This window comes from Anser brachyrhynchus, assembly GCF_964034855.1.
Source record: "Anser brachyrhynchus genome assembly, chromosome: Z".
NCBI classification, from domain to species: Eukaryota; Metazoa; Chordata; class Aves; order Anseriformes; family Anatidae; genus Anser; species Anser brachyrhynchus.
Window position 1 is genome coordinate 20,068,505 of NC_137697.1, and position 27,799 is coordinate 20,096,303.

The 27,799-nt window shown below is 37.7% G+C and overlaps 1 protein-coding gene across 1 annotated transcript in view; it reads left to right on the forward strand.

The window, feature by feature from the left end:
- The window catches only part of ARSB (arylsulfatase B), a 64,690-nt gene extending 43,073 nt beyond the window's left edge, over positions 1-21,617 (forward strand). Inside the window, exons 7-8 of the mRNA XM_080573124.1 lie at positions 20,326-20,454; positions 20,950-21,617. Coding sequence (XP_080429250.1) covers positions 20,326-20,454; positions 20,950-21,215 — 395 coding nt within the window. The 3' untranslated portion in view covers positions 21,216-21,617. The remainder of the gene's footprint in view (positions 1-20,325; positions 20,455-20,949) is intronic.
- Positions 21,618-27,799: the final 6,182 nt, after the last annotated feature.

Below are 27,799 nucleotides of genomic sequence, written 5' to 3' on the forward strand. Positions count from 1 at the left end.
TGCTTTGTAGGGTGAATCATGGTGTTCATGATTCTGATTTTGACTAGGATAGTGAAATTATGCTTTGTCATACAACGATTAAAATAACTATGTTGAAATCTGAGTTGTTAGGAATAACTATATGTATGTAACTCAGCCTATTTCTTCTTAAAATGTCTGGGTTTTATTTGTACAAATTGGTTAACTAGTTGAGAGTCAAGATCCAGAGTAATGATATTAGCATCTCCATTATGGATAGATGAGGGAGACTCAAAGGTCAATATACACAGGTCTTTCATACTTTTGGCAATATGGCTCTCTGCATGTTTTTAAAAATCATTTTAAAATTAATTGCACATACATAGTCTTCTTAACACCAAGGTGATAAAACGTATGTCATTCTTAAGTGTTGCTCTTTCCTTGACTGTTCTTTATTTCCTTGCCCTAACTTTTTTTGAGATCAAAATATTCTTTTGCCTACAGTGCTAACATGTATCCAAGTTTGTTTTGCTTGGTTCTTTCTCACTTCCTATGCTGAGTATTATGACAGTAGTCTTTGGCCTTCTTTGTGCCCACCTTGCCCTTGTTCAAGTCCACTTAAAATATCATTTCACCTAAATCATCCTTCTGGTTCTTGCATCAGATGAAGTATTTACATCATGCTAATATTTTATTTTATTTTTTTTGTAGAAATTGAAGTAGAAAGTAAAATAATAACTAGAAGATATAGTCTAGCTAAACCTTTGGACCTGCAGAGTACTGTGGAAGAGGAAGTTAAATCTCAAGTTACTAATAAACAACCAAAAAAATGTCAGGAGGTTGGGGATAATCAAGAGAGTTCTGATTATTGCTGTAGTTATGCACACGTAGGGAACTAAGTTATTGTTCTATTGTGCTCATTGCTTGTTCAGTGCTCCTGAATCCTTGACTGCTTTTGCTTATAATGTATGCATTCTCTCAGTATGTATTATGTAATGGATTCATCTATCTTCATCTCCAAATAAGCTGATAGTATATATATTTTACTAGCACGAGTCATGGGATGTCTCATGTAATTCATAGATTTTTTGACTGAAATAGGAAAACTGAATTTTGTTCTGTTCAGATTTTTAATGCCAAAATAAGAATTTTTTTCAGGGAAGAATTTGTGCGGAAGACAATTAATTTACTGTTAACTCAAGTGTTACAACAAGGTATTCAACAGAATATTTAATTTAAGGTTGGGAATACTATCTTAATTATAGAGCTAACTAAATCTTTGCTGCTGTGGTCTGTTAGACTAACCTTGACTACTCATGGAGTAGTATCATACAGCTTCTCAAATTCTTAGGCTGGGTGCATGTACTGAACATCTTGCCATCAGCCATGGTTGCTGTAGCAGCTCTGATGAATCTACTGATCAGTATCTTCCTGTCTTTTCTCAGGAGCTTGTGTCTGGTAGTAAATACAATAGCCCTAAATTAGTCTTGTATCATAGTACTGTACTTCACTCCTGTTGTTAATATTAAACAACACGAGAGACAAAATACTGTAATCTAGTTTGTCTGCAGTTCCATTTTACAAAACAATGCTGACAGGTCTTATTTTACTGTTTCTTTCAAGTAATCACCTTCTGTCTCCGAGGGCAGACTTTCTTCATTCAAATATAAACCTCTGGAGTGGTCTAAAACATATTGCAGTGTTTTAGACTGTAATTTCTAATTTGTCATCCTCAGTGTTAAAAAGAGTTTCTGTTCCTGACTGCAGACTTTGCCTTCAGGCTACATCTGACCTGTGGCAGCCCAGTGGAATGATCGGGGTTAAAAACAATCTTTTCTCTCTGAACTGATCTGTTTTACAATGTGGACCTTAAAAACTGGTGTTTTAACAGGAGGTGGAGTGAAAAACTGGGGTAGAATCTCCAAAAACTAGTACTGGTAGGGTAGGGTATGAGGGTGTTGCAGTCTTTGTAGTGAGGCCAGTGTGGTGGTGAGTCATTGCCAAAATGGACAGCCTGTCTCTCTTTTTCTTCCATCCTTTTCTGCTTCCCTTGTGCTGAATCTGGAAATCACGTGGCAACAAGATGAGTCTTCTGCCAGATCAGCCTTCAAGCTGTCTTGGGGCATGGGTGGGGTGGAAGAGGAGGAAAGATTTGTACCAAACCAGTCAGCTGAATCAACTTCTCCTGTAGCTGTATGACTAGGAGCAGATAGGAGCATGTGGTTGGTGGCAGACGGAGGCAGTGGCCACAGGACATGGCCAGTAGGTCAGCTCAGGCCACCGTGGAACCTCAGCCAGAGGCAGTAGTTTCATGGAGCTTAAGCTAGCGTAGCTTGATGCTGCCTACCAAAGAGGAAATCCTGCCTCCCACGGCTGCCTATTAGTCCTCCTCTCTCTCTTGGATGACAAAAAACACTCATATAGCCATATTATGTATGAACCAAATCACGACACTGATACAGATTTTACTAACCATTTTTCTTTTTTTCTTGGATATTTAATCAAATGCTCACTTTGGCACAAAGGAAGGGGCAAGAAGGAATTTCCAGGGACAGGTGAGACTGATTCTGTTGGTAGCGCTGAAATTAAACTCTGAGGTTTCTGTTTCACAATAACAGATGAAGTGATTCAGCAAGTTTCTGTTGGGGAAATACTTAACTTTCTCCCTTCCCCTTTCCCAGCCACATGATCCTGATGCTTGATTTGTATCTCTTCTGGTACTTGTCAGGTGCCTCCACAGACTGATTTAACTTGCTAACCTGGGGTGGGGAACAGATGGTTTTCTTCTGTCAGTTGGGTTGAACTGGCTCATTCAAGGTCCTGATGGATGCCAGAGCAAGGCGGGGGTGAGGATGGCTGTGCTGTTGGAAGTGGAGAGGCAGAGGGAGAGCCAACCCTCCTAGGGCTGGCTGGCTGCTCCTGAAGCCAGAGCCCCAGGGGAAAAGCATGTGGGCCGCACCCTCTGGTTGGACCTGGCTATGCTAAACCAGTCTGGTGAGCTCTGCAGATGGAGATGGACCTGGGCTCCTCCAGGCAATTGCTCTTTTCTCTGCTTGCTAAAAGCCATTATTTTTGTCTTTCTCTCTGGTTGTTTCTTTATCTCCCTCTTGATTTTATTTTCTTTAATGATGAATACATGTCTCAATCACTGGGTCTCAGTATAGGCTTGTAATTTATTAGAGAGTTTGCAATTCTATAAAAGCAGGTCATTGGTATGAAAGACCTACAGTCTTCTAGATTTCTATCTGAAACAGTCATTTTCTGTTAAGAGTTTGGTAGGAAATTAAGAAAATTAAAAACAGAAAGCTAGAATCATGCTGAAACAGTATCATTTTCTCTGTAATGTACAGGTTATGAAAACTCAAATAAAATGTGTAAGGTAACTGAAAAGTTGCAAAAATCAAAACCTGATTTACATTTGTTGGATGGAAAAAAAAAAAAAGTTTTGCCCCATTTTTGTGACTTTGACTTTGAAGAAAAAAAGGCCAAGTTGTTGATGGTTTGGCAGCTGTAAGGGTGACGTCAGCTCTTCCATTGTGAAAGATCTGCTTTCTTTTAGACAGTCTTATGGCATTTCATCAAGTTTTGGTGATTCAGCTAAATTAAAAACCAACTGGATTTAAATCTAAATTCCCCTAACTGCTAAACCAAACATATTTCTGACCACACCGTTGTTGCTAGATGGTCTGTCTTGAAGCAGTATTGAAACTTTATATCCCACAGAAGGCAATTTTATTTTGAGAATCAGAGCTAAATGACATGGTGAAAGAAAATGTACCCTTTATTTCAGAGTTGTTAATCAGTATCTGTCAGTACATACTGTATTACTTTTTAATCTGACCTGCTAAATTTATAAATTAATTTAGTGAATTGTACAAAATCGTGAAAATGACAAGTAGAATCACTTTCTCTTAAAAAAATAATCTGAATTTCTTTAAATTTCAAAGATGTATTCAAAATAAATATGTTGTTGGGTGGGGCTGTTTCAGGCTGAAAAAACTTTGCCTTCATTTAAAATTCCAGGCTTAACCATAAACTAAAACTTCAAAGGCATAATAAAACTGCATGCTACTAATTGTAGTTAATTTATTTTGAAGATATCTATTCATAGAGGCAGACATCCAAGAGAACTTGTAAAAACATTTTGTGATTTTTCTCCAAGCTTTGATTAATTTTCTCAATGCAAATAAGACTTTACATTGCTCTCCTTGACATTTGTAAAAAGGCATTACCTCATATATTGCACTATTAATTGCCAAAATAAATGATTGCTTATAAGGGGCTAAATCTGCTCTGTGCAGAATGAACATATGATTTATTACAACAGAGAAACCATTTTGTTTCTGGGACTGATGTATCATTCATGGGCATTAAAATAGCATTATAATGGCTGCAGCATTATATATTATATCCATACATATACCAAAATGATTCATCTTGATTAAGGAATAGACATTCTAGGCTCCTTTAGGCCCCATTTATTACTTATTGTGCCCAGGTGAAAGATGATTCCTAGGACTTAGCAGGCCAGAAGTGATTTCTTTCCCAGTTTTATTACTGGCAATCTAGTTGCTTTAGAATTACTGAAAAATAAATAAATAAACAAAAAATCCCTCATAATGGAGTTATTCAGTAGCAGCTGAAGTATACAATAGACATAGGTATGCATACCTGCATCTGCTCTTTGGGCTATGAAGAGTATAAAAGTGCTCCAAGTCTGTTGCAGGCTAAGACCCGGAATCCACTCCTGGAGAATCAAAATGTGAAGAAAAGCTACTGGTATTATTACATGACTGAGCTTACATCATGACAGCTGGAATGGGAAAGTGATCAAGAATGGGGAAAAAGATACATTGTTTGCTTCTCTGAATTTCCATCTCTCTGCAAAATTAAATAGTCCGTGTGCTGACCAGCTGGAATCTGTCATCTTCTCATTAAAAGTAAATCATAAATTCAAATGACTCCATGTATGTGCATAAGGCAGGAGTTGCCAATAAGTGACCTTGGAGCTGTGTATGGCACTCAACGACTTCACGTGGTGCTTTCATGCTGGTCTGACAGTTTTGGATAGAACTCAACTCCACTCCCTGATGGGAGGCCAATAGTTCTAGACAGCTCTGCTGCTGTTCAGATCAGGGATATGTAGTGTTTGGCTGTTGCCTATCTGAAGTTTCTGGGGATGTAGCTTTTGCGGGGATATAGCTTGGGAAGCTTGGTCTATGGTTATACATTGCTTTGGCTCTCAGCCCTCCTGCATCTGAATGTGAGCCATCCATCATAGTATTCAATACTAAGTATAAGGTTATTGCACTTTTGGTGAATCTCATGCTTATCCCCATGTTTCCTTTGGGATGTAGATAATCTCTTTTAGAATTTAGAAATTGTAAGTTACTTAATAAAGCGTCCAATGCCAGTACCACGACTGGAATTCAGAAATCCCTTGTTACTGCTTCTTTTTTATGCTTCATTATATCCTATACCTACTTGAACATAACACTAGCTACATTATGTAGCTCTTGATATAAATGGATTGCATTTTTCAAATGAAATATCTCTGAGCTGGAAATCTGTAAAGTTTTAATTGTGCACAGGATGTTAGAGTCAGATTACAGACTCTGTTCAGTTTTCTTTATCATGACCATTGCTATCTTACAGTAACATAAGTGGGTTTTATGTGTTTCACATGGAACACCATCTCAACATGACCTTTGGTGTCTTCAGTAATTCATAAACACTATTCCATTCAGCTTAAATCTGTTATCTGGGGGGAAAAAAAAAGTGTTGAAAAAAATAGTATTTTTTTCATATTTTTCTAAGGAAAGTGAAGTTCAAGCACTTCATTTTACCATCTCTCATTTTGAGATGTTTCATCTCATAGGCTGTATTAATCAGTTTGATATTATTTAGAATTAACTTTCTTTTTTTTATTGTGTAATTGTATAAGAATGTAATAATGTGGATAAATACTTCACTCTGCTGATGCGTGTGGGGATTTTTTGCTGCCATTAGTAATTCTGGATTTTACTCAGTTCTTTGTCTAATGTGTTTTTAAAATATAATCTTAATCTGTTGTAAGGATCGAGGTGAAGAATACTTTTAAACAAGACCAAGAATATTTTAATATGCTTACTACTGTTGGAATTAAGTTTAGAAGGGTACACATTTTGAAAGGTAAGAGACTGAGCATGATATTCTCATAAAAATCTTTTATTTGGAATAAAACATTGCCATGAGAAAACTGAAATTAGAAGGGATAATAGGTGAGTTTGAATCTGTATGTGCGCAGTGTTCAGGTAAGTGAATTAAGGCAGGTGAACTTCACTGTATGAGTTTGGCTACGGCACAGACTTATGCCTCATCAACATGACATTAGGAGGTTATAGTGTCTCAGGCCTCAGCTGTTTCTTCAAGATCAGTATTCTATTAATTCTTCCAAGGTTAAGGTCATGGCTATTCCTCAAATGCTTTTATTTTAATAACATAAAAGAAAGACAGAGTTTTGTAGAAAACTCATTATTGCTATAAAGCAGCAAAAGGTCACCAAATGTCTTTCCTCGGTGAAGTAGCAAAAAACGTTATTTCTTCAGTAATTCATTGTCACAGTATAGGTTGGAGGAGCCCTTGACATTTGCAGTTTCCTTGTTAAGATGAAATAATTGCTCCATACATCACAGTTCAAAAAAAAAAGAAGTCAGTTAAAAGTATATATATGCAAAGGCCTTGTTAGACCACAGAGCCATCTGCATTTCAAAATGACTATAGCAGGCTTGTCTTTCTTTGTAACACATTTTCATCTTTCTCATGGATACTCACAAGCAGTCCATTAATTAAGGCACCATGCCTACAAACACACGTGCAACTTTAAAAGAACAGAGTGGAATATTTCAGTTGAAAGGTACCCTCAGAGATCATCTAGTACAGCTGCCTGCCTTCTTCAGGGCTAACCAAAAGTTAAAGCATGTTACTGAGGGCATTGTCATAGAATCACAGATTCACAGAATGGTTTGGGTTGGAAGGGACCTTAAAGATCATCTAATTCCAACCCCCCTGCCACGGGCAAGGACACCTCCCATCTCCCAGGTTCCCAAAGACCCATCCACCCTGTCCTTGAGCACTGCCAGGGATGGGACATCCACAGCTTCTCTGGGCAGCCTGTGCCAGGGCCTCACCACCTTCATAGTGAAGAATTTCTTCCTTATATCTAGTCTAAATCTACCCTCTTTTAGTTTAAGACAATTATTCCTTGTTCTATCACTACAGTGCCAGACAAGGAGTCCTTCCCCAGCTCTCCTGTAGGCTCCCTTTAGGTACTGGAAGGCTGTAATGAGGTCTCTCCAGAGTCTTCTCTTCTCTAGGCTGAATGAACATTCCCAGTTCTCTCAGCTTTTCTTCACAGAAGAGGTGCTCCAGCCCCTTGCTCATCTTTGTGTCCCTTCTCTGGACTTGTTCTATAGGTCCATGTCCTTCTTGTGCTGGGGAAAATTATCACTGGGACAGCATAGCATAGAGAAGAGGAGACTTGGGGGGGATCTCTTCGGAGTCTATAAGTACCTAAAGGGAGGGTGCAAAGAGAACGGAGCCACAGTTTTTAGTGGTGCCAAGTGCCAGAACAAGAGGCAATGGGCACGGACTATAACACAGGAGGTTCACTCTTTTCTTCCCTCAGGAAGCACTTCTTTACTGTGTGGGTGACTGAGCACTGGGATAGGTTGCTCAGAGACACTGTGGAGTCTCCCTCCTTGGACATACACAAAATCCGCTTGGATGAGATCTAGGTGTCCCTGCTTGAGCAAGGAGGCTGGACCAGGTGACCTCCAGAGGTCCCTGCCAACCTCAGCTATTCAGTGATTCTGTGATCACTTTCAAAGAGCTATAGACTTTTGAGCTATCATTTAGAAACACTGTAAAATATTTTATTTATGTTATTTATTATAAACACAAAGGAAAAAATGTAGGCCTTGAAGACCAAGAAGATAGGTAAAAATGAATTTACTTCATCTGTGCAAGAAAGTGGTGTTTTTTTTATGGAACAAAGTGTATGATGTGTCTTTGACCTTTTAAAAAATTTAAGAAACATTTTCTCTCCAGTACCATAGAACCTTAGAATGTCTTGGGTTTGAAGGAACCTTAAAGATCATCTAGTTCCAACCCAACAGGGATGCCACTGTGTTCTGTAGTACAGCACATCAGCAACATCAACTGTCCATGACTTTGTGGTAGGCTTAGAAACAACCATGAAGATCTTGTTCTGCTCTCATATTGATGGCATTTGTTTATTATCATGAAGAAGAAAAATGCTACTTAACTGGTAGCACTTTTGCAAGTTACGTTGCAACTTCTAACTTTGATTTCTGAGATTTCTTCATTTGGTGCTGCATAAGACAGCAAAAGAGAAAGAAACACTAAATAACCTACTGATTAGATGCTTGTTAACATATAAAAACCAATGTGTGTGCAAAAGCAGTCTGCTCTCAAAAAATATACATCTATATATACTTTCTTTTAAATGGTCTAAATAATCTGCTAGGGCTCAGAATGTTGTTCATTTATTAAAGTCAGGCACTGGGACTTTTACATTTAATTTTTGCCACAGTTGATTTTTTGGATTTTCTATATTTCCTTGTAGTTTTTCTCTCAAAAATACTAAACCTTCAATAGACATAAAGCAGCTACAAATATAATAGAGCAATTATTGTTCAAGACTTTAAAATTTATATGTATATATTTTCTGAGAAATATAGTAAGCTTTAAATTCTGGCTTTTCTGTGGATGATGGTGATTGTGGGTATTAAGGTAAGTATCCATACAAATTTTTCTGTTTCCTGACATTTTCTCCTGCCTATTTCTTCATCTCTTCACAAAATTCCTGCCATGGAAGGAAGAGTTTCAGATTCAGTTAATTCAGAGAAAATATAGAGAAGTTACTTAAAATCATGTATCCCAACAAAGAATAGGTAAGACATTTAAGTCATTATCTCTTATTCTGTATTGTGGTCTCAAAAATTGCGGTACTTTACAGATGAGTATATAAACATTCTTCTCAGGAAAAGATACTTCCAGAACTGTCATCAGGAAGCTTTAAAAATTCCCTGCATTTTGTGGAAGATATTTCTAATTCAATTTTTCCAGTTCACAACTAAGATTTGCTGAAATTCATCAGGTATCAATACAGACCTTAATACACTTTGCAGAGGACCAAACTGGTGAGATCAGCACTTTTAGCCAGGATTGATCATACCCCACTTAACTGTCTTGTGTGTACTGGATCTTGGAGCAGAATCAGTTGCAAAAGCAACATCTGTTGCAATCATCCCAAGATAGTAGTATGCATTTTGCCAGAACAATAGGGAGAATTTCTTATTCCTCTAGCAGTTTGCTTTGTCTTGTGCATTTCACGATGAAAACTAAGTAATAGTCAGCTTTACAGAATCCAGTCGAGCAAGAGGTAATATTTGTCATTAAATTTCTAGGAGATTTTTTTATGTATAAAATGCTGAAAATTTTCAGTACAGCACCATCTACAAAATTTCTAGTGCATCTGTGTCAAACACAGCACAAATTTTTCTGTTTATGGACAAATGATAATTGAAATTGTTTCAAATGTACTTTATACCCAAACAAATCAGAGTTGTTCATATAATTCAAGCGTATTTTTTTTTATATGTACTGCAGGGGGAGGTACAGATCCTTCATCAAATGTTATCACTTAATACAGAATTCTGATATCCTTGTGCTGCTTTGCAGGGCAGTGTAGACCAGCATAGCATAGGAGTCCTTCTGTTGGGAAATATTTGTTCCAGACCTGGAGCGTAACAAAGATTTGGCCTGAGGAATCCTCACCTACTTTTATCTAAGACTTCATGCTTCTGTAGCAATAGGGGAGAAATACTCTATCTTCCCCTCTGCTTCCTTTTATGAATGCATGGGGAATATCTCTGCATTTCCATACTATTGTCAAACAAATGAAGCATTTAAAAAGACTGTGTATACATATAAATAGAATAAACATAAGGTATAAATGTGTATATTAATTGTAAAAATATTAACTATGCCTTTTGTTATTTTACTTTTTTCTTTCTCAATAAAATTTTCTTTGAAACTTTAGTTTTTTTCTTGCAAGTGAGTAGTTAGTTCATCTGACTGGTTTAAGATTTTAGTCCCTGTGTAAATTATATTACTACATTAAGAGACAGTCAAGATTTTCAGGGAGTTTGGAAGAGACTTGATTTAATGTTTATCAATAGAAATGAAAAATGTACTCTCATTGCTCTCAGTGCCATAACTGTTGTGGTCAAGTATGTACGTTAGATAAAAACTTGAATCACATTCAGAGTATTATTTTCTGAAATTTAGGAAGAGAAAAATCTCATGTTAATGTAAAGCTGTATGGTCCCTAATCCAAAGGTATAAAACAAAGAAATTCAAATAGAACGGAAATCCAATGTCAGCTTATTTTTCTGACCCAGTCCATAGATTTGTACTACTTTTGTTATGTGTGCAGCTGAATAATGTGAAGAGTACAAACTTCCAGTTGCTAAAATGACGTCCTAGAAAAGATGTATGCTGAAAGATATTTATATGTTCTTTTGTTCCTACATTAAGCCTTCTTGCAACCTTCTCTCTCTTCTCCCCAGATCCAGCTACTTCCAGACAGGGAAATAATGAAGGAGATCTGTATATTTTTTTTCAGTTATCATTCTGTTTTTTATGATGTAAGGTAGAGTTGCTAATTCAGCTTTGGATTTGTTTGTAGAATAATTTGTTTAAGCACCAAACCAGTCTGCCTGCAAATCAAAACCACCCTGTGCTCACAGAATATTTTGCTTCTATGGATTCCAGAAAAACACATAGATCATTGAATTAAAATTTAGGAAGTAGTAAAAGCTAAGAATCTGATCCACATGGTGTACACACTACATTTACATACATTCCTATATAAATTCAAAGCTTTATGCATGAATTTGGTATGAGCAAAACTGAAATTATCCAAACCCATCTGAATATCCCATCACCACCTTAATCATGCTTATTTTCTCTTTTGTCAGTCAAAACGTTTGCATGTATTATATGACATAAAACAGAAAATATAGAGAAAATCTTCGTCTTGGAGTTTCATACACTCTGTTGGTGAGAAATCTGTCTTGAAAGAAAGATCACAGTTCAAAACCCATTTTAACAGTCAGGGAAACCCAGGGCAGGAAGTTGGGTTCCTAAAACTGTGGTGTTGGGCTAGATTTTATGGAAGCAGGAGAAAATCATTTTGTCAGGTATATCCCTATGCAAATTCAACCCTTAGTTTCAAGGTTCACCTATTAAAATGTATGGAAATTATATATTTAATTGGTCTGAGCCTTTTCTTTATTTCCAGTTTATTGAAAATTTAAAAAGTTCATCACTGAATTGGCATCTGTTTCTAATTGCTCTAGTGGACAAATAGTAATTTATATAGCCTGCAGTTGGGTGGGGCTTTCAGTGTGACTTGAGAATTTTTTTCTGTAGGGAGGAAACTATTGGACAGTTGGAAAAATGTTGTCCAAGGAAAGTTCAGAAGATGTGGTTGTGGGAAGCAATGCTGACCACAAAGAAAAGTTATAATGTGGCTTCCTGAGTTTTACTGCAGTGAAGTTATGGTTCATTTCTCAACTTTGTGTTTCCCTTTCTGGCTGCACAATCCTATAAAGAATCAATTGTTTTGGTGCCTGGTACCTGAAGACTGGCTTTTTTTCTGTTGTTCTGGTGCTGCAGGGAAGATGAAGTGAGTTGTTTAAGTGAACAGTTTCTTGATCTTAATTTCTAACCTTAGTGACATGGATTTTGCAGCAGAGAAAATGGCTCAAGTTCAGTTTTCTCTGCTGATCCATCAACTTCAATTTTGGGAACATTCTTGGGGTTGTGTACTGTTACTGGTCTTTTTTTCTCAAGCTTTTTCTTTTACTTCTAACACTTGGTAACTTGTCTATTGGTGTTTCTGTTCTGTTTTGATTAGTATCACTTTAATTTTCCCTGGATAATTTTGAGGGCGTTTAAAAACTTATGTGTTGCTAGAAATGATTATTGTGAATACAAATATGTAAGCCTTTCTTACAAAAGGTTTAATGCAAAGCATACTGTCTCTGTTGAAATGTGTGGATCAAGAGGAATTCAGCTTCATTTGTTTGATTAAGAGAATCTGGCAGGGTGTAAACCCCTTGTTTGTTACTGCTAATGCTTACCAATCTAAATCAGAGCCCACTGGAAGCAATGGAAACGTTTCTGTTAGTTTCAGTGTGATTTTTTTCAAGTCCCAACAGACCTCCTGCTTTTCCACAGTTAAGCATTAGTGAGGGACAGTGAGCCTGCTAGACATGCTAATTTTGTGTGTGTGCATGTGGTGAGATTAATAGGAGAGGGAAGACTGTTTTCATGAAGGTAATTTTTATGTGGCGTTCCTTAATATTTATGATAGTCTGTGCTTTTTTACTTACTATTTCTGCAGTTGTAGCACAGAACCAGGCTAAGTTGATTCAAAGGATTCTGCAGGGTCTGTTTATAGAAAAGTAATCGCTTGTGATTTTTGAATCAATTGGGAGACAGTCTTCTCTGTTTAAAGGGCATCTTGTAAGTAAATGTTTCAAATCTTGATAAAGAATCAAATGATTTACATTAGAAAAGAGGCTGTGAAGTGCAAAGCTTTTGATTTATTTTGATGGAAGGAGAATGGTACTATTACCATTTTTATGACAATATATAAAGGCTGTTGAATAAAATAGACATTTTTTGGATGATTAAAACAGTGTGTTGATTTTAAACATGATAATGAGCTAGAAAATATTCTAGAAAATATTCTGTCTTTGCATGGGTTTCATTTATAAGTGGTTTTTGGTTTGCCAGTCCCAGACTTCTGTCTGGGGTCTCCTCTGCGGTTTTTATAGGCTACTAATCAGATCACAAGAGGCAGGAAGGCATATGCATCATCTTACTGTGAAAATAATATTAGTTATTGTTTGTTGGTTTTAAATTCTAGTAGTAGTACCCTGTGGTTTTTTTTTTGTTTCTTTGTTTGTTTGTTTTACATTTTTTTTCTGGTTCAACTATTAAGCAGAATTCTACTCTGTGATGTAGAGATTGAACATCTAATTTATCCCCTTGAAATTTGTCATTGTAAGATGACACTACCTTTTGAAAGCCTGTCTTCCTGGAGTGATTGTCTCTAGTAACTTAGCAATTTGAATGGACAAGATTGTATTCTTTTGAATATAGTATCTTTTTTAGACATATGCTTAAGTACCACCATTCCCCAAAGCTGAGGAAGGGCATTACTGTGAGCACTAGTTTCTGCAGTTCAGTAGTTTCTTGTCTTCTGGCTGTGTGATGAGACTTCGTTATGTCTATGATCCTTGCTCTCAATGCATAACTGGGAGAAAATCCTATGATAGGTGCATCTGTCACTGTTGCAGACCAGTATGTCTCTCCAGCTGGTATTAGAGAAATATTTATGATCCTTGTGGGTTCCTTCCAACTTGGGATGTTCTATGAGTCTAATTCTATGTCTGAAGGCCTGAGCAGTCCCACCCAACATGTGTGATCCTCCTGAGAGTCTTTGCAAACACACAGGATACTTGCAGTGCTATCCTAGTAACAGTTGTTAGTTATGTGGTACCTACAAACAAAATGAAGTTTATTCTTATCTTGCGGGGGTGAGGACAGCAGGGGACCAAAAGCTCAGAGGGTTGTTGTAGCCATTCTGATAGCAACAACCTGAGATGCTATTAAAAGAAGGTTTTACAAAGTGATACAATAACATGGAAGTATTCCATGAAGCCTTTTTGGTGATTGAAAAAGAATGATACGTAATTGAAGGATGTGGACAAGATTATATTTGTTCAGAGAATGTCGTCTAGTCTAGTTGGAACGTGGCTTTTACTGGCAAAAGCAGACAATGAATTTCTTAGGCAAAGAATTTTATAACTCATCCAGTGTTTCAGCACATGTGAGTTTTTCTTTCTCTGGGTATGTGCTGTGTATTATTATCATTTGGCACTGTATGTGACATCTAGTCAGATGTTGAGAAGGTCAGGTTCACACAGAGACTGTAGTCACATTGAATATATTAATGACAGGCCAAACTATGGGTGACTCACAAGCCATCATTTTAGACTTGAATTTAGGATTGTTATTTCACACTTTCTTCACTTTACCTGTATCTATGTCTATATCATTGCCTATTTTAATGCCCACTCATCCAGTCTCACAAGGTCTTCTGTCATTCTTTTCAGGCAGCCTTAAATAAAGTATTAGCATCCAGAGACTTTGTAATCTCAGTTTTCAGACCCCTTTCCAGGTCATTTGGAATGTATGTAACAATATGGGTCCCAGCACAAATTTCTTCAGGAATCCAGTGGTGTATCAAAAATGAAAGGGAAACTTTTGTTTCCTATTGGATGCCTTTGTATTCATGAAAGGATCTTTCCTCTTACCCTTTGCTGCTTACTTTATCTGTCTACAGCCTTTTGGAAATCCAAATGGGACATATCAGCCAGATCTCCTTTGTCAAGAGCTGGCAGATTTCTGCAAATTGATTAGGGTCTGGCTGGGATGGAGTTAACTTTCCCTGCAGCAGGCCATACAGTGCTGTGCTCTGGACCTGTAGCTAGAGCAGCACTGGTATCACACCAGTGTTGTGTCTGCTGCTGAGCAGCACTGGCACAGCACCAAGGCTCCTTCCAAACTCCCCCAGAGCCAGCAGGCTGGGGGTGGGCAAGAGGTGGGGAGGGGACACAGCCAGGGCAGCTGACCCAAACCAACCAAAGGGATATCCCATACCATGTGGTGTCACACTCAGCAATAAAAGCTGGGGAAGGGGATGGAGGGAGAGGGCTCTCATTATGAAAACGCCTGTTCTCCCAGACAGCCGCGTGATGTATTGAGGCCCTGCTTCTTAGCACGTGGCCGAACATCACTCATTGATGGGAAGTAGAGAACAAATTTTTTTTTCTTTGCTTTGTGATTCTGCATAGCCTTTGCTTGTTTGCTTTTTTCTCTTCCTTTTCTCTTTAATTAAACTATCCTTTTATTAAACTTATCCTTTTTTTTCTTTCTATCCTACTTTCTTCTCTCCCTCTTCTTCCTCTGAGGGGGAGTGAGTGGTTGTGCTGGAGTTCGGCTGCCCAGCAGGGTAAAACCACCACACATCTTCTCTTCTTACAAGTCTTAGCCTCAACCCTGTCTGCCCTGTTCAGGAAGGGCAAAACCTCTCCTTTGCACTTCCCGTAAATAATTCATACAGTGTGAGAAGTAGGTTTTTGTTCTACGTGGATCCTCTTGTGTATTATTTAAGTTTTGGAATGCAGCAACCAAAGAAATGATAGAGGGAGTTGCATAGACAAAAAAAATAATTTAAAAAAAAATCTACTGAAATAAGTCTTGAGAACTACAAAGATATTTTTTTAGTTACTAACAGAATACCTAAGGAATGGCATACATTACAAACTGTGAAGTGTCAAACTATTTAGACACCCAAGTAGTATGATACACACACATTTGTGTTACAGAAAATGTTGGTGATATTTTATGGTCATATTTTCCCTTTCATATGGCTGAATTTCATGTTTTATGGTATTTTCATAAATAGAAGTTTGATATAGAAAATGATTTTTTTTTTGTCCATTCTGCTGGAAAGTGTAGATAACAGCTGTAGTCTTTGCTTTACAGATGAAGTAATGAAAGTACGTGCTTCATTTGCTTCTGTTTTCCATAAAGAGTACTGATTATGTATAGTTGCTTATAAATTAAAGCTTCTGTTACTGTGTAGGATACTGGAAAACTGTAGAGACATATTCTGTACAATCTGGTACTTAGGCTGTTCAGATTACATCTTTGGGCAGGGCTCTGTTTCCCAAATAAATAAGAAACTCACATTCATTTGCTTTTGTCCAATACCCTACATTTCTTCCCTGCACATTAGTGTCATAGGCCATAGTGTACAGAAATATAGCATGCTTCAGGCAATATTGTTTTGGACACTACAAATTTTGTGGTTGGGATCTTGTAAATGGCATGTTGGGCAAAACTATATGCTCTTTGATCTCCTACCAACCAAGAAAACTTCTCAACATGGATCATTTTCATCATCTTAATCATAGACTGAATACAGAATATTCTATTTTTAGATGTACTGTCTATCTATATCTTTAGATTTTAGGTTTCTACCAGTTGCTTGAGTTGGTCTCATTGTTGGAGGAAGAAAGAAGAGCTATGGGAATGAGAGGAGTAATTAATCTATGTTTATTAGATATGTGCAAGTATCATACCTATCTTTGTAGATATAAAATATGTTTTCCCATCTATATTCACTTTTTAAAATCTCAGCTGAAAATTTGCACTTTATCTTCTTTCTTTTTATTATTGAAAATCATAAAGAGAGCAGAGGCTAAATTAATAGAGTCTTAAATAAATGTATTTAATTGATTTTTTTTCCACAAATTTATATATTAGACTAAATCAAAGAAGTGGAACCTTTCTTGAAAGAAAAAAAAGAAAAACGAAGTTAAGATTGTAACATCCCATGGAAAGGAATTCCCATGTTGATTTACATTTGTGATAAAAAAGTACATCCTATTGTTTGTTTTGAATAAGTAACCTCGTAATTTATTTGGTGTGCCATATTACGAAAGACCAGTTTTCCTTTTTTGTCCTGTCATTGCCACCCAGTTTCATAGATCTGTGTTGCTCGTCTCTGGGGATGAAGACCCTATTTATGTAGTTTCTCACATAGCTGTTTCACAGCTTTCATCTGGCAGAGAGACCATTTTTTAGATGATAAACTGCCTTTGTGGATAGTGTAAGTTGGCCACCTCAGTTCCTTTTAAAGTCTGACTTGAAACCAATTTTCAGGCTGTTAGACTAAGGATGGGCTTGAAATATGACATATATTCTGAAGTCACTTATCTAAGGACTGCATTTTCCAAAGTACTTATTTTTTCTATAGAGGTATGAAAGCTGTTGAATAACATTTTTTGGTTACCTACAACTCCAAACAAAACACTAAAATAGTTAGATCAATTTGTCTTAGCATTAAATATACAAAAATAAATATCTGAATGAAATTTCACTGCTTTCATAAATAATAAAAGTTCTTCCCAAAAGAGCAGTTAAATGTAGCAACTGGTGAGGGTAACCAATAGGGCTTCGGGAAACAGAGTCTTAAGTCAGAAAATAAGAAAAATGATGGCAAAGGCTGTGGGATTTCTTTAAAGCAAAAGCAAAGCTGTAGTACTTCATTAGCTATTGATACATTGGTGAGCAAATGGCAGCAAAATAAAATGTTTAGCCTCTTCACACAGGGAAAAGCATTGAAAGCATTTTAGATTTATAAGTCTATAAAGGGAGTAGGTGTATGTGGGCATGTGAAGGTAGACTTCATTAGATAGATACATAAAAGACATCTGTCCTCTGTCTACTGAATTAGTCCACGGGATTCTTGCCTGTCAATTCTGCTGAAAAACAGAGGGGAAGGGGGTGGAGGAAGAGGGAGAGAGAGAGGGAGGGAGAGAATAGAAGCCAAAACCAGTGTAGAGCAGATGCAGAGGAAAGCTACTTAGATGCTTAGGGAATGAACATTTTATCTTACACAGGAAACAGTAAAGAATGTGACTTCTTTAATCTACTGAACTATGGCAGGAGAAGACTGCCCAGTAATTTTGCATTTTAGCTGCAATAGCAGAAGCTGAAGAATGAAGACAGAGATAGAAATTTAACAGCTGGGTTGAAGAGAAGGAGTAATTCAGGTATATGCAGAGCAAGGTATGTTCTAGCTTAAGGTGACTCATAGAATCACAGAATGGCTTGGGTTGGAAGAGGAACTTTAAAGATCATCTAACTCCAACCCCCTGCCATGGGCAGGGACACCTCCCACCAGACCAGGTCGCCCAAAGCCCCATCCAACCTGGCCTTGAACATCTCCAGGCATGGGGCATCCACAGCTTCTCTGGGCAGCCTGTGCCAGTGCCTCACCACCCTCTGAGTGAAGAATTTCCTCCAAATGTCTAATCTAACTCTCCCCTCTTTTAGTTTAAAACTGTTCCCCATTGTCCTATCATTATCTGCCCGAGTAAATCATATAATGGGAGAACACAACTCATATCAAGCAACCTTTTATAAGTATTGTATCTGGTGCTTATATAATATAATAAACTGCCAGTCAGGTAAATATTCCATGTAAAGCTCATTCAAGCAAGCACCATATGTTTTTCATAGTCTGATAAAAGTTGACCAGTACTGCCTGTGAAGCAAGGCACTTGGCTGAATAATAGGCTGCACATCTCTTTGGTGCAAGACAGGGTAAAATGGCTTAAAATGAATGAGTTAACATGACTGACAAGGTTCTGTTTATAATAGCTCAACATAAGTGCATTTATCTTTTCAATAAATTTTGCTCAGTGATAACATTCTATCAAACAACTTCACCTACAAGTTCTGGTAGAAGCATTTCTTAGTTTAAGATTTGTTTGGTTTTGTTACCTGTATTTTGCAAAGTATTTCTAAAATGCAAACTTTCATACTGATTATTTGAAGTCTTTTAAATAATTTATATTGCGTAGTGCTATGGTTTCATACACCCTACCTTAACAATCAGAAGCATATTCTCCGTGCTAAATCTTAAAATCAGAAAATCAGACTTACATAATTTTTCCTTTAGACCTAATACTGTAATTTTGTGATATAGTGTTTAAAAATTTTGGTGGTATTTTTTTAATCTGCTGGATGGCCTTCATTGTGCTCTTCAAGTAAGTAAATGGCAATGATGAGTATTCCCAGTAGCAAACAGTATGACAGAATAATATGTAGCATAATGATGTGGAAAAGTAAGCAATGTTAATCTTCAAAACATTGTGTATCTGCTACAGACATCACATGGCTATGTGTAGATTTATCTTCCAGAATTCTTCAGGGTATTTTTGTGATTTTTCTTCTCGTTTTTATAGTGGTTTTGTTTGTTTGTTTGTTTTCCCATCAGTACTTCATGATCTAAGCTGAGCTAATCCCTCCCTAGCCCGTGTATGCAAATTCTAAACAAGTAGTCCAGTTTTATAGTCTTCTTTATCTAGGAACACTATACAAGTCTGATGTAAAAAAAAAGGAACTTGGATATATATACAAAGTGTTTATTAAAGAAAAACTGATTCACAGTATGAAGTCCAGTAATAAAATAGAAACCTAGCAGGACCCTCACAAAAAATAGAGAAATTGTAACCCAGCATTTCCCTTCCAAATTTTCTTCTATCTGATTTATATTTGCCCCACTGTGGTGTAATTTACTCTTTTTAGAAACCTCTAGTATTGCCTCTAATACTGGATCTTATGTGATCATTGCACATCTCGTGGATTCTCTTTTTTGTTTCAATGGCAAAAATGTCAGCTGAGTCCTTCAAATTCCCTAAACTGATTGAAAGTCATCTCTTGAAAGATGCTAGAAAATCAACATTGGTTTCTGTCCACCTCCTGATGTCTTGCTTCTAGTCTGATTACAGAATTGCCCTTTGGTGTAGTCTTTTCGTAAACAGGTATCAGCTGATACAGTTAATGTAAAAGTCTTAGATTTTATTTCATAAACATAGCTTGCTTATGAAAGTTGATATGCAGGATTTTTGCAGGTTTGAATTCTCCTAGAACATCTGACTCTCCTGGTTTCAGTAAAGAATTAGTTGCTTTGCTTTGTTTTGTTTTGTTTTGTTTTGCTTTGTTTTTCTGAGCTTACTCATATAAAAAACATATAAAGATTCCTTTTGAGAGGGAATTGGTGCATCATTAACATCTGAGAATTTGCTGCAGGGTCTGGATATGGGGACACGTAATAGATGAATCTTTCTACAAAGACACCGTTGCTTCACAGCTTCTTATTGTCATATGACAGAAGTACCTCGCTGGCCAGATTTGGATCTGTGTGAATGTAGCCAGCTCATTCCAGAGAATCATCTCTCTTGTGAGTGGGTGAAAGCTGAGACCTAGCTCATTCCCTGCAGTGATCCAAGAGAACGAACAGCAATCCTGATTCAGGAGATCTTTCAATCCTATGAAGAAATTTAGCAATTACAATCATGAATGTTGTTAATATAGGTATACTGGTATACACATGGTATCTGTATATGAGGTGAGTCCAGTTATTTGGACTTGGACGTCGCTTTCTCCACTGGTCATCATGTCACTTTCAGTTTAAGTTCTAAGAATTAAGTATATCCAGTGAATTGTAGCACAGACCTTTGTACATATATGTAACAAATTCTGTATTCAATACATTAAATGGGTGATATTGCTTTGCTTTCTATCAGAATTCTAAAAATGACTTCATCCATATGTAATGTATCTAACTTAGTTTACTGTTCCATTAAGGTCTTGGCATTGACAACAGGACATCTTTACCGCAGATCAATTCTTTTCCGTGGGATAATACACTTTTCAATATATCCATGCATGCAGCAATCCGTCATGGAAAATGGAAATTACTAACTGGATATCCAGGTAACAAAGTAACTCCCTTTTGTACATGTCGTATCTCTCCATCGCCCTAAACACAGTTTCATTCTGTTTAGCATATGATCATTTCTCTTATTTGTCCCGTTAGCTTTCAGGATTTAGATCACATGCAAAAATCTAGAAGGGACACTTCTAAAATCCAGACAACATATTATTTCATTTTCAAATGACCTTTTGACATTTACAGTAGTGAAATTCACAGTAGTGAAAGAAGAAAGTCCATGAAATTACTTGATTTGAAATTAAGCAACATGCAGGTTTGAATCCCCATGGTGTGGCTTTTTTATATAAATGTAACTCTTGTATAGGTAGCCCTGGAGTAGAGAGACTCTGATGCTGGACAGTTAAGCAATGCAGCAAGAGTCACTGGCCCATGGCTTGTCAAGGGACCTAGTGAATTCCTCAGTTACGGTATAACTTTGCCTCTCCTCACTGCTCTATATCTGAGAATTAACGCCTGGTCTGTTCCTGTTTCTGTAGGCTGCAGTCATTGGTTCCCTCCACCATCTTTGTTCAATGAATCAAAGATTCAGTCGTCTGATCCACCAACAAAGAGACTTTGGCTATTTGATATTGTTCGTGATCCTGAAGAGAAAAATGAGTTGTCTGAAAAATATCCTCATGTGGTGAAAAAACTGCTCTCACGTCTTCAGTACTATTATAAACGTTCAGTGCCTGTATTCTACCCTGATGAGGATCCCAACTGTGATCCAGCAGCAACTGGGGCTTGGGGTCCTTGGGCATAGTGCCCAGCACTGCACCATGCAAAACACACCTGTAGCAGAGTTCATTTTATGTACTTCAAGGTCCTAGTGACATTTGTCTTACTTTGTTGATTACATTACTGCTAATTGTGAGTTCATTTTTTGCTCATTCCTTTAAGAGTATTTCTTACTCTTAAAGTATGCTGGGGATCTTATTTCAGTCCTTCCCATTCTCTCCTTCCCAATTATTGTATGTGAAATATTGATGAAATTATAAATCTGTTGTTTGAGTATTTTTTGATAACAATATGTGTTTAAAGCAGAAAGTAAAGCACTGCCTCCCTCCCTGAAAGAGATTGCTTCTGTTAAAAAGCTGTGATGAATCAAGGCACCAGGAACATCCAGAATTCTTGTGGAATAAACTGATTTTGAGTTTCATGTTTACCCAGTAGACAAATTCTTTTGGAAGCTGTTACATTAGCCATAAAGAATAGAAAAAAGTACAACAGTTGAAATTATAATTTTTACCTTTAACATGAAGCTCTGTCCAGAAAAGGCAATAGGCAGAATTATCAGAGAGTAGGAAAAAAAAAAAAGTAAAAAAACAATCTCTAAGAATAGAGCAAAATCCCTAATCCGTGTTCATTGTTAATATATCAAACTGGGGTAGAGAGTGGTGGCCAACTGGAGGGCAGGGCAGCCAGGCAGAACGGTCTCGACAGGCTGAAGGAAGTGTTGAACAAAAAACGTAATGAAGTTCAACTGAGACAGAGAACTGCACTTGGGATGGAATAATTGAACACATGGACAGGCTTGGCTCTGGCTGGATAGAAAAGGAAAAGAACCTAGGTGTCCTGCTGGACAATAAATTGAGTGGGAGTTGCCACGTGGTCCCTTGGTGAAGATTAACCTCATTTGTCCATACGGGCAAGAATGCAGCCAGCACATGAGAAGTGTTTATTCCCCTTTATTCAGCACTGAAGCACAACATTGTATTTTGGGCTTCCCTGTGCAAGAAAAAATCTGTCATACTGAAGGGACATGACTATGATCATGTGGAGGAGAGCAAATGAGGAGGGAAATAGGATAGTTTAGCCCAGAGAAGAAAAGAGGAAGGGGAGATAAAACTGCTTAATGTGAGGGCATGGAGAAGATGAAGGATCTGGTGACTCTTGTCAGAGATTCACAAAGATGAAAGGCACACAGGGGGTTCTAACTCAATATAATAATAAAAATAATCATACCATAAGGGTAGTCAAATAACTGTGAGGCTATCAAAGCCTGTCCTCAGAGATGTTCAGACCTGGGTTGGAGAAGATTGTGAGCCGTGTGACCTTACTCTGAACTGCTTGCCATTGTGGTGAGTACCCTTTCTTCGCAGATTTTTTTCCTTTATTATCTCGGAAGAGACTGTTTTCATCTTGAAGTGGGCTCTGAGCCATGGAGAAACCAGGCCAAGCAACATTTCTCAGTTACTCATCAAATTAATGCAAGATCAACCCACCAGCTCTCTTAAAGTCTCAAACCTCTGGAGTCTGTCCAGAGTTCTGGTATTGCTTCTAAGTGTCCCTAGCCAAGTTCTCAGGCTGTGGTACATTAAATATCATTCTCTCCAGAAAGCAGGGATCTAATAGCCTATTTTCAAGGTCCAGGACTACGTCCTGTAATTGGCACTGAAGTTTTGCACACGTTTTTGAGATTTTTCCTCAGGAAACTTCTGCTAATTGTTAGCAAACAGATTTGTGAAGAGAGAGACTTGTCAGAATTTGTGTATTTTTTAAATAAAAAGATAAAAGATAAAAAGACGACATTTAAGAAAAGTGAAAATGTTAAAATGTCTTTTCTGATACAGTTGATTCTCCATTACACTATCTTAAATCTATCTTGCCTTTTCCACTTTCTATGTGTTCCTGCAAGTAGAAGTGAAACCAAAGCTCTCCAAAAGCCTGTTCAGCTGTTCGTCTTCTTCCCAGAGTCCCATGTTTCTGTCCTTGTCACTTCTGTTCCTTTATTTCAGTATTTTTTCTACTCTGTTTCATTCACTCTCCTCAGCCTTGAAGGTGGGGAAAGAAGAAAAATAGTTAAGGAGAAAATAATTCTCATACACTGGGGTAGCCTGTATTCCCTGTGGTTTGTTTGGTTATGTTTTGGAACTCTATGTCAGACCAAATGTCAGTGTCCTTCTCCATTTGTCCATCACTGGCTGAAAGCAAATGGTTGCAGGAGGGTATGAACAAGACAAGCACATGTGTTAAGTTCTCCGGATTTTAAACTATAGCTCAGAGTCTGAGATTTAACTTTCATATTGATTTAAGATTTAACTTTCATATTGCTGTCAGTGATTCTTTCTCTTCTGTGAGGTTACTCAGACTTTCCTTAAACCCTTGTAAACTGTTGGTATTCATGAGACCTCTTCCACATTTCCACAGCTTAACTACATGCTGTGTTAGGAATAATTTCCATTTGTTTATGACCTGTTTTCAGGTCATCTAATTTTCACTGGTAATATACATATGCCATGACAGAAGCTATTACTGTACTGCATTTAGCAACTTTCATATGAACCAATATCTTTAAAATATCAAAAAGAATTTCTATGTTCTGAAGAGGTGGTCTCAAAACTGATATGTGACCGTATCTCCTCCCATTTCACAAAACTCACTTAAGCTTTTCTTTCTACCTAGGCTTCATGGCACAGCAGAATTTCACCTATAGGCTTTTGAAGATTCTATGTGATAACTGACTCAAACTGTGTTTTGTGGACCATGGCAAGGGATGGAAAACATATGCAAAAAAACCTTTTTTATAAGCAAATGGCATCAACTTGACAAAGCTCACATCTGCCTTTTGTAGATCTAGAAAACATTTCCCTTCCCTTTCCTAACTATTACAGTATATTTATTTTATACCAATATAATGATTTATACTGGTTACATTTTTAATATGATTTTAAGTTTCATAACCTATTTTTTTGTAATATATAGTTAGTAAATTATTTTGGAATGTGGAATTTGGAATATGGGAAAGCATATGACTTTTTGAGTCACTATTTATTTTATGCATTAATGACACAGGTTCACCTTCAAATGGGTTTTTGAAATAAATCATCAAAATATCAGGGATTCATGTTTAATACTATTCTCATTCATTCAGAACATAAGGTTATAGGGTTAATTTATTCTTGCAATCAAAATTCAGATGGAGTAGTTGAGTAGTTGACAGCCGTTCCTTTGTATATAAGGCAAGTAGATCCAATGCATTTGAATTGTCTCTCTCTTTTTTTTTTTTTTTTTCCCCCACAGGGTATATTTATTTCACACTGTGTCTACGTTAGTAGAGATGTAAGACTGGAAAGCTGACTGTTCTCAGTCAATACCCACTTATAACATTTTTTTAGTGGGTTAACCATATCAATTACATGATATGGCTGCCACAATAAAAAGAGACTGGACTTGGGGTCAGAGGGAGAGCAGAATTTCTGCCCTACGTTCCTGTGTGTCATTCAGTGTTCTGCAATGTTCCATTCCATTACATGAGGAAAGATGTGGGCTTATCCACAAGAGTGGGAACTTTGGTCAATGATATACAGGTACTTTTTTTATTATGCTGATGTCAATTTTGTGGAAAAGAAAGAAGCATCAGATAACTTGCAAAAGCTCAAGTAATTTGTGTGTTTGAGTCTCCCATCTATGTCAGCTCCTTGGCTAACATTAGAAAAGGATAAAGAACAACAAATTCTCATTTCAAAGGTAAGTAGAACTTTTATATGCTGTCTTTTCTCTATGTCCTGCAATGTGTATTTTAATATCTTGTTGATAGAAATTCATCTACCAAGAAGAGTCTCTGGCATATAACTGTCTTCTTTAAGTATAAAGTCACCCTATATTTCCGATTTTTCCTTACAAGGAGAAGATATATTTTGACGTCCAATGATTCATTATTTTCTCAGCTACAGAAAAAATAAATATTTAATTCCTACTTATTTTACATGGGTGGTCCTTCATAAAATATTTTAATTGAACTGGGTTAGGATGAGAAAACAGCTGGCTGGCACATTCAGGTTGGCATCTGCATAGAGTTGTATACTGTTCAGTTGTTTCAAATCGAGAAGTACAGCATCCTTTATGTTTTGTGGTTACTTGAGTAAGATTCAAAAATGCAGGCATTTTGAGCTCTATAAATAAAACTTTATTTCATTCCTTTCCGAGTTAAAATTCATTCTTAATCTAGCAAACATCTGAGGATTTTGAATTTGAAAGTGTCCATTTGTATATTGTAAGAACTATTTAAGCTTTGCAAAAGTAACCATATTTGGGAAGAATGTTCATGCTGGTTATTCATTCTACGTTACTTGTTTACAAAAGGATGCACACAAACAAGGAAAGGCTGACTTTATACGTGAAGCCTGGACCTGTTCTTGAGTCAAAGGCCCTATATTCAGCCTAAAAATAATTTATTCAATTTTCCCAAAGTCAGTACATGTAGATGAAACTCTGAGTCTGATCATCTTTATCATCTCTGAACAGAAGAACCCAGTGCTTAAGCCACCAGGGCCTGCGCAGATTTGAAGACCTACTAGCTGTCCCTGTTGGCCTCCAGGAATTTGTCTCCCATGTCACTCCCTGACCAAGTGGCTTAATAGTAGCAACTCTAGAAGGGATTTCCCATGCTTTTCCATATTTTCTTTAAAAAAGCAGTAAATGATCTTGAAGTTACATGGAGAATCCTATTAGACCTGTGACACCCTATTATAGACTTACCAAAGAGTCCTGATGAAAAGTGTGACAGTGGCAGAACAACTGATACAGGATATGTGACGGAGTCTTGCACACCAGGATATGTGGTCTGTGTGTGCAGTATGTCTTAAATCCTAGGACCCGGGAAACCTAAATGAGAAAAATGAATCTCAAAACACAGCATGAAAACAGTCTGAATAATGAAAACTTGACAAAGAAAAATATATGACATCATGCAATATGGGGTGATCCAAAATGTATCCATAGGCATCGGTTGTGCTTAGCCTAGGAACGTGAAATCTTTTCCAGGATGTAGCAGATGTCAAGAGAGAATTCTTTTCCATTTGGCAACCCACTGCAGGCATCCCTCCAACTGGACTCTGAGGCTGTCTCTCTCTCTCATAACGCTAACCTTAGCTCTGACATGAGAGACGAGTGGGTTGAGCCTTAGCCCGACCCGCTGACTGAAGGTCCATGAGAAAGAGCCCTTGAGACACTTCTTTCTGAAGCCTACCCCTTTTACACCACTGTTGCAGACATGATCTCACTGGACCCCTGGCTTTCTTGCTGCACTAAACAACGCTAATGCTAATCCTAACTCTAAAACTGGATGTGAGCCTTAACCTAAGACCCAGGTTGTGGTTGAGATGCCAAAGATGTTAGGAACAATGCTTTTTAGATCCTACCCCTCCTTTGCCAGCACCATTCCACCCCAACATACCTGGACACTTCACTCCCAACCCTAACCCTTGGCTTTGTTGCTCTCCAGACTTGAAGACCTTAGCCCTAGCCACAGGCTAAGCCTCACTCAAGACCTCAAGCCATGGCCAGAGGAAAAACCTTCTCAGGCAAGAACCCTGAGAAGGAGAGAACCCTTCAGCTGCCCTTGGCAGCACCCACCATAACTGGACCCCTAGATCTTGTCACTCTTCTAATCCTAAGAACTGCCCAGGGCAACAACCACACAGTTGGATTTGTAGTGTCTTTAGGATACAGTTCAGTGCCTCATTAGGCTGTTACAGGGTCTATCAACTGTCCAAAGGAAGGACCAATTCCGTGGTTTATTCAGGATATCCATCCAGGAACAGCTAGAGACAAAGCTGGAGACAAGAATACAACACAGGGCCAGAGACAGGTACCCCTAAAAGAGAGCTCAGTCAGGCCCAGGGCTTAGCTGAAATGGGGCTCCTGACCCCACAGGTGGAGGCTGAGAGGTCCCAGGTGAAGGTGCTCATCATTAAGCTTATTAACAGACTCAGGGCTCTGACAGCCGTAGACCCGATCCTTACTATAGATGTGGAGAGCCTGGAGGACCCTTTCTAGAGCCTAGACCGGCCCTTCCCAGTGTCAGCCCATTGCAGCCCCACCCTAAATGCACCCCTAGGTTTTGTGTCTCTCTAGCTATAAATAGGCTGAGGTTTGTAATGGGAAAGTAGTGCTTTTGCTAAGTGAAGAAAAGAAAAATTTTTTTTTGTTGTCAGCAGCTTTCCAGCTGAGTGTTTTAACTCCTTCTACTTAGTATATCAGTTGTAGAAAAAGAGTGAACCTCATTCAATTTCAGATTTGGTTATTACTTGGGAAGATCCTGGTTAAATATACAGCAGAGAGAATATTCTGGCTCCAGTGTTCTCGGATTTATTCTGGTGCTGTACAATGTGTGTATGAGCTCATCTACACAGAGCAGAGCTGCTGCAATGAAGAGTGAAAACATTTGTCACAAAGCAAGCAGAGTGAGTCAGTCACCCAACCATGGATGTGCTCAGTGACGGCCCTTGTGATAATTGCATACCACGGTTAGCTGAGGCAAAGAGGATGATGCATTAAGTTCTTGTTGTTTTAGTGTTCCCTCCTGAGAGTGTTATTTTTCTGGGGTGGAGTGGAGAGAGATTG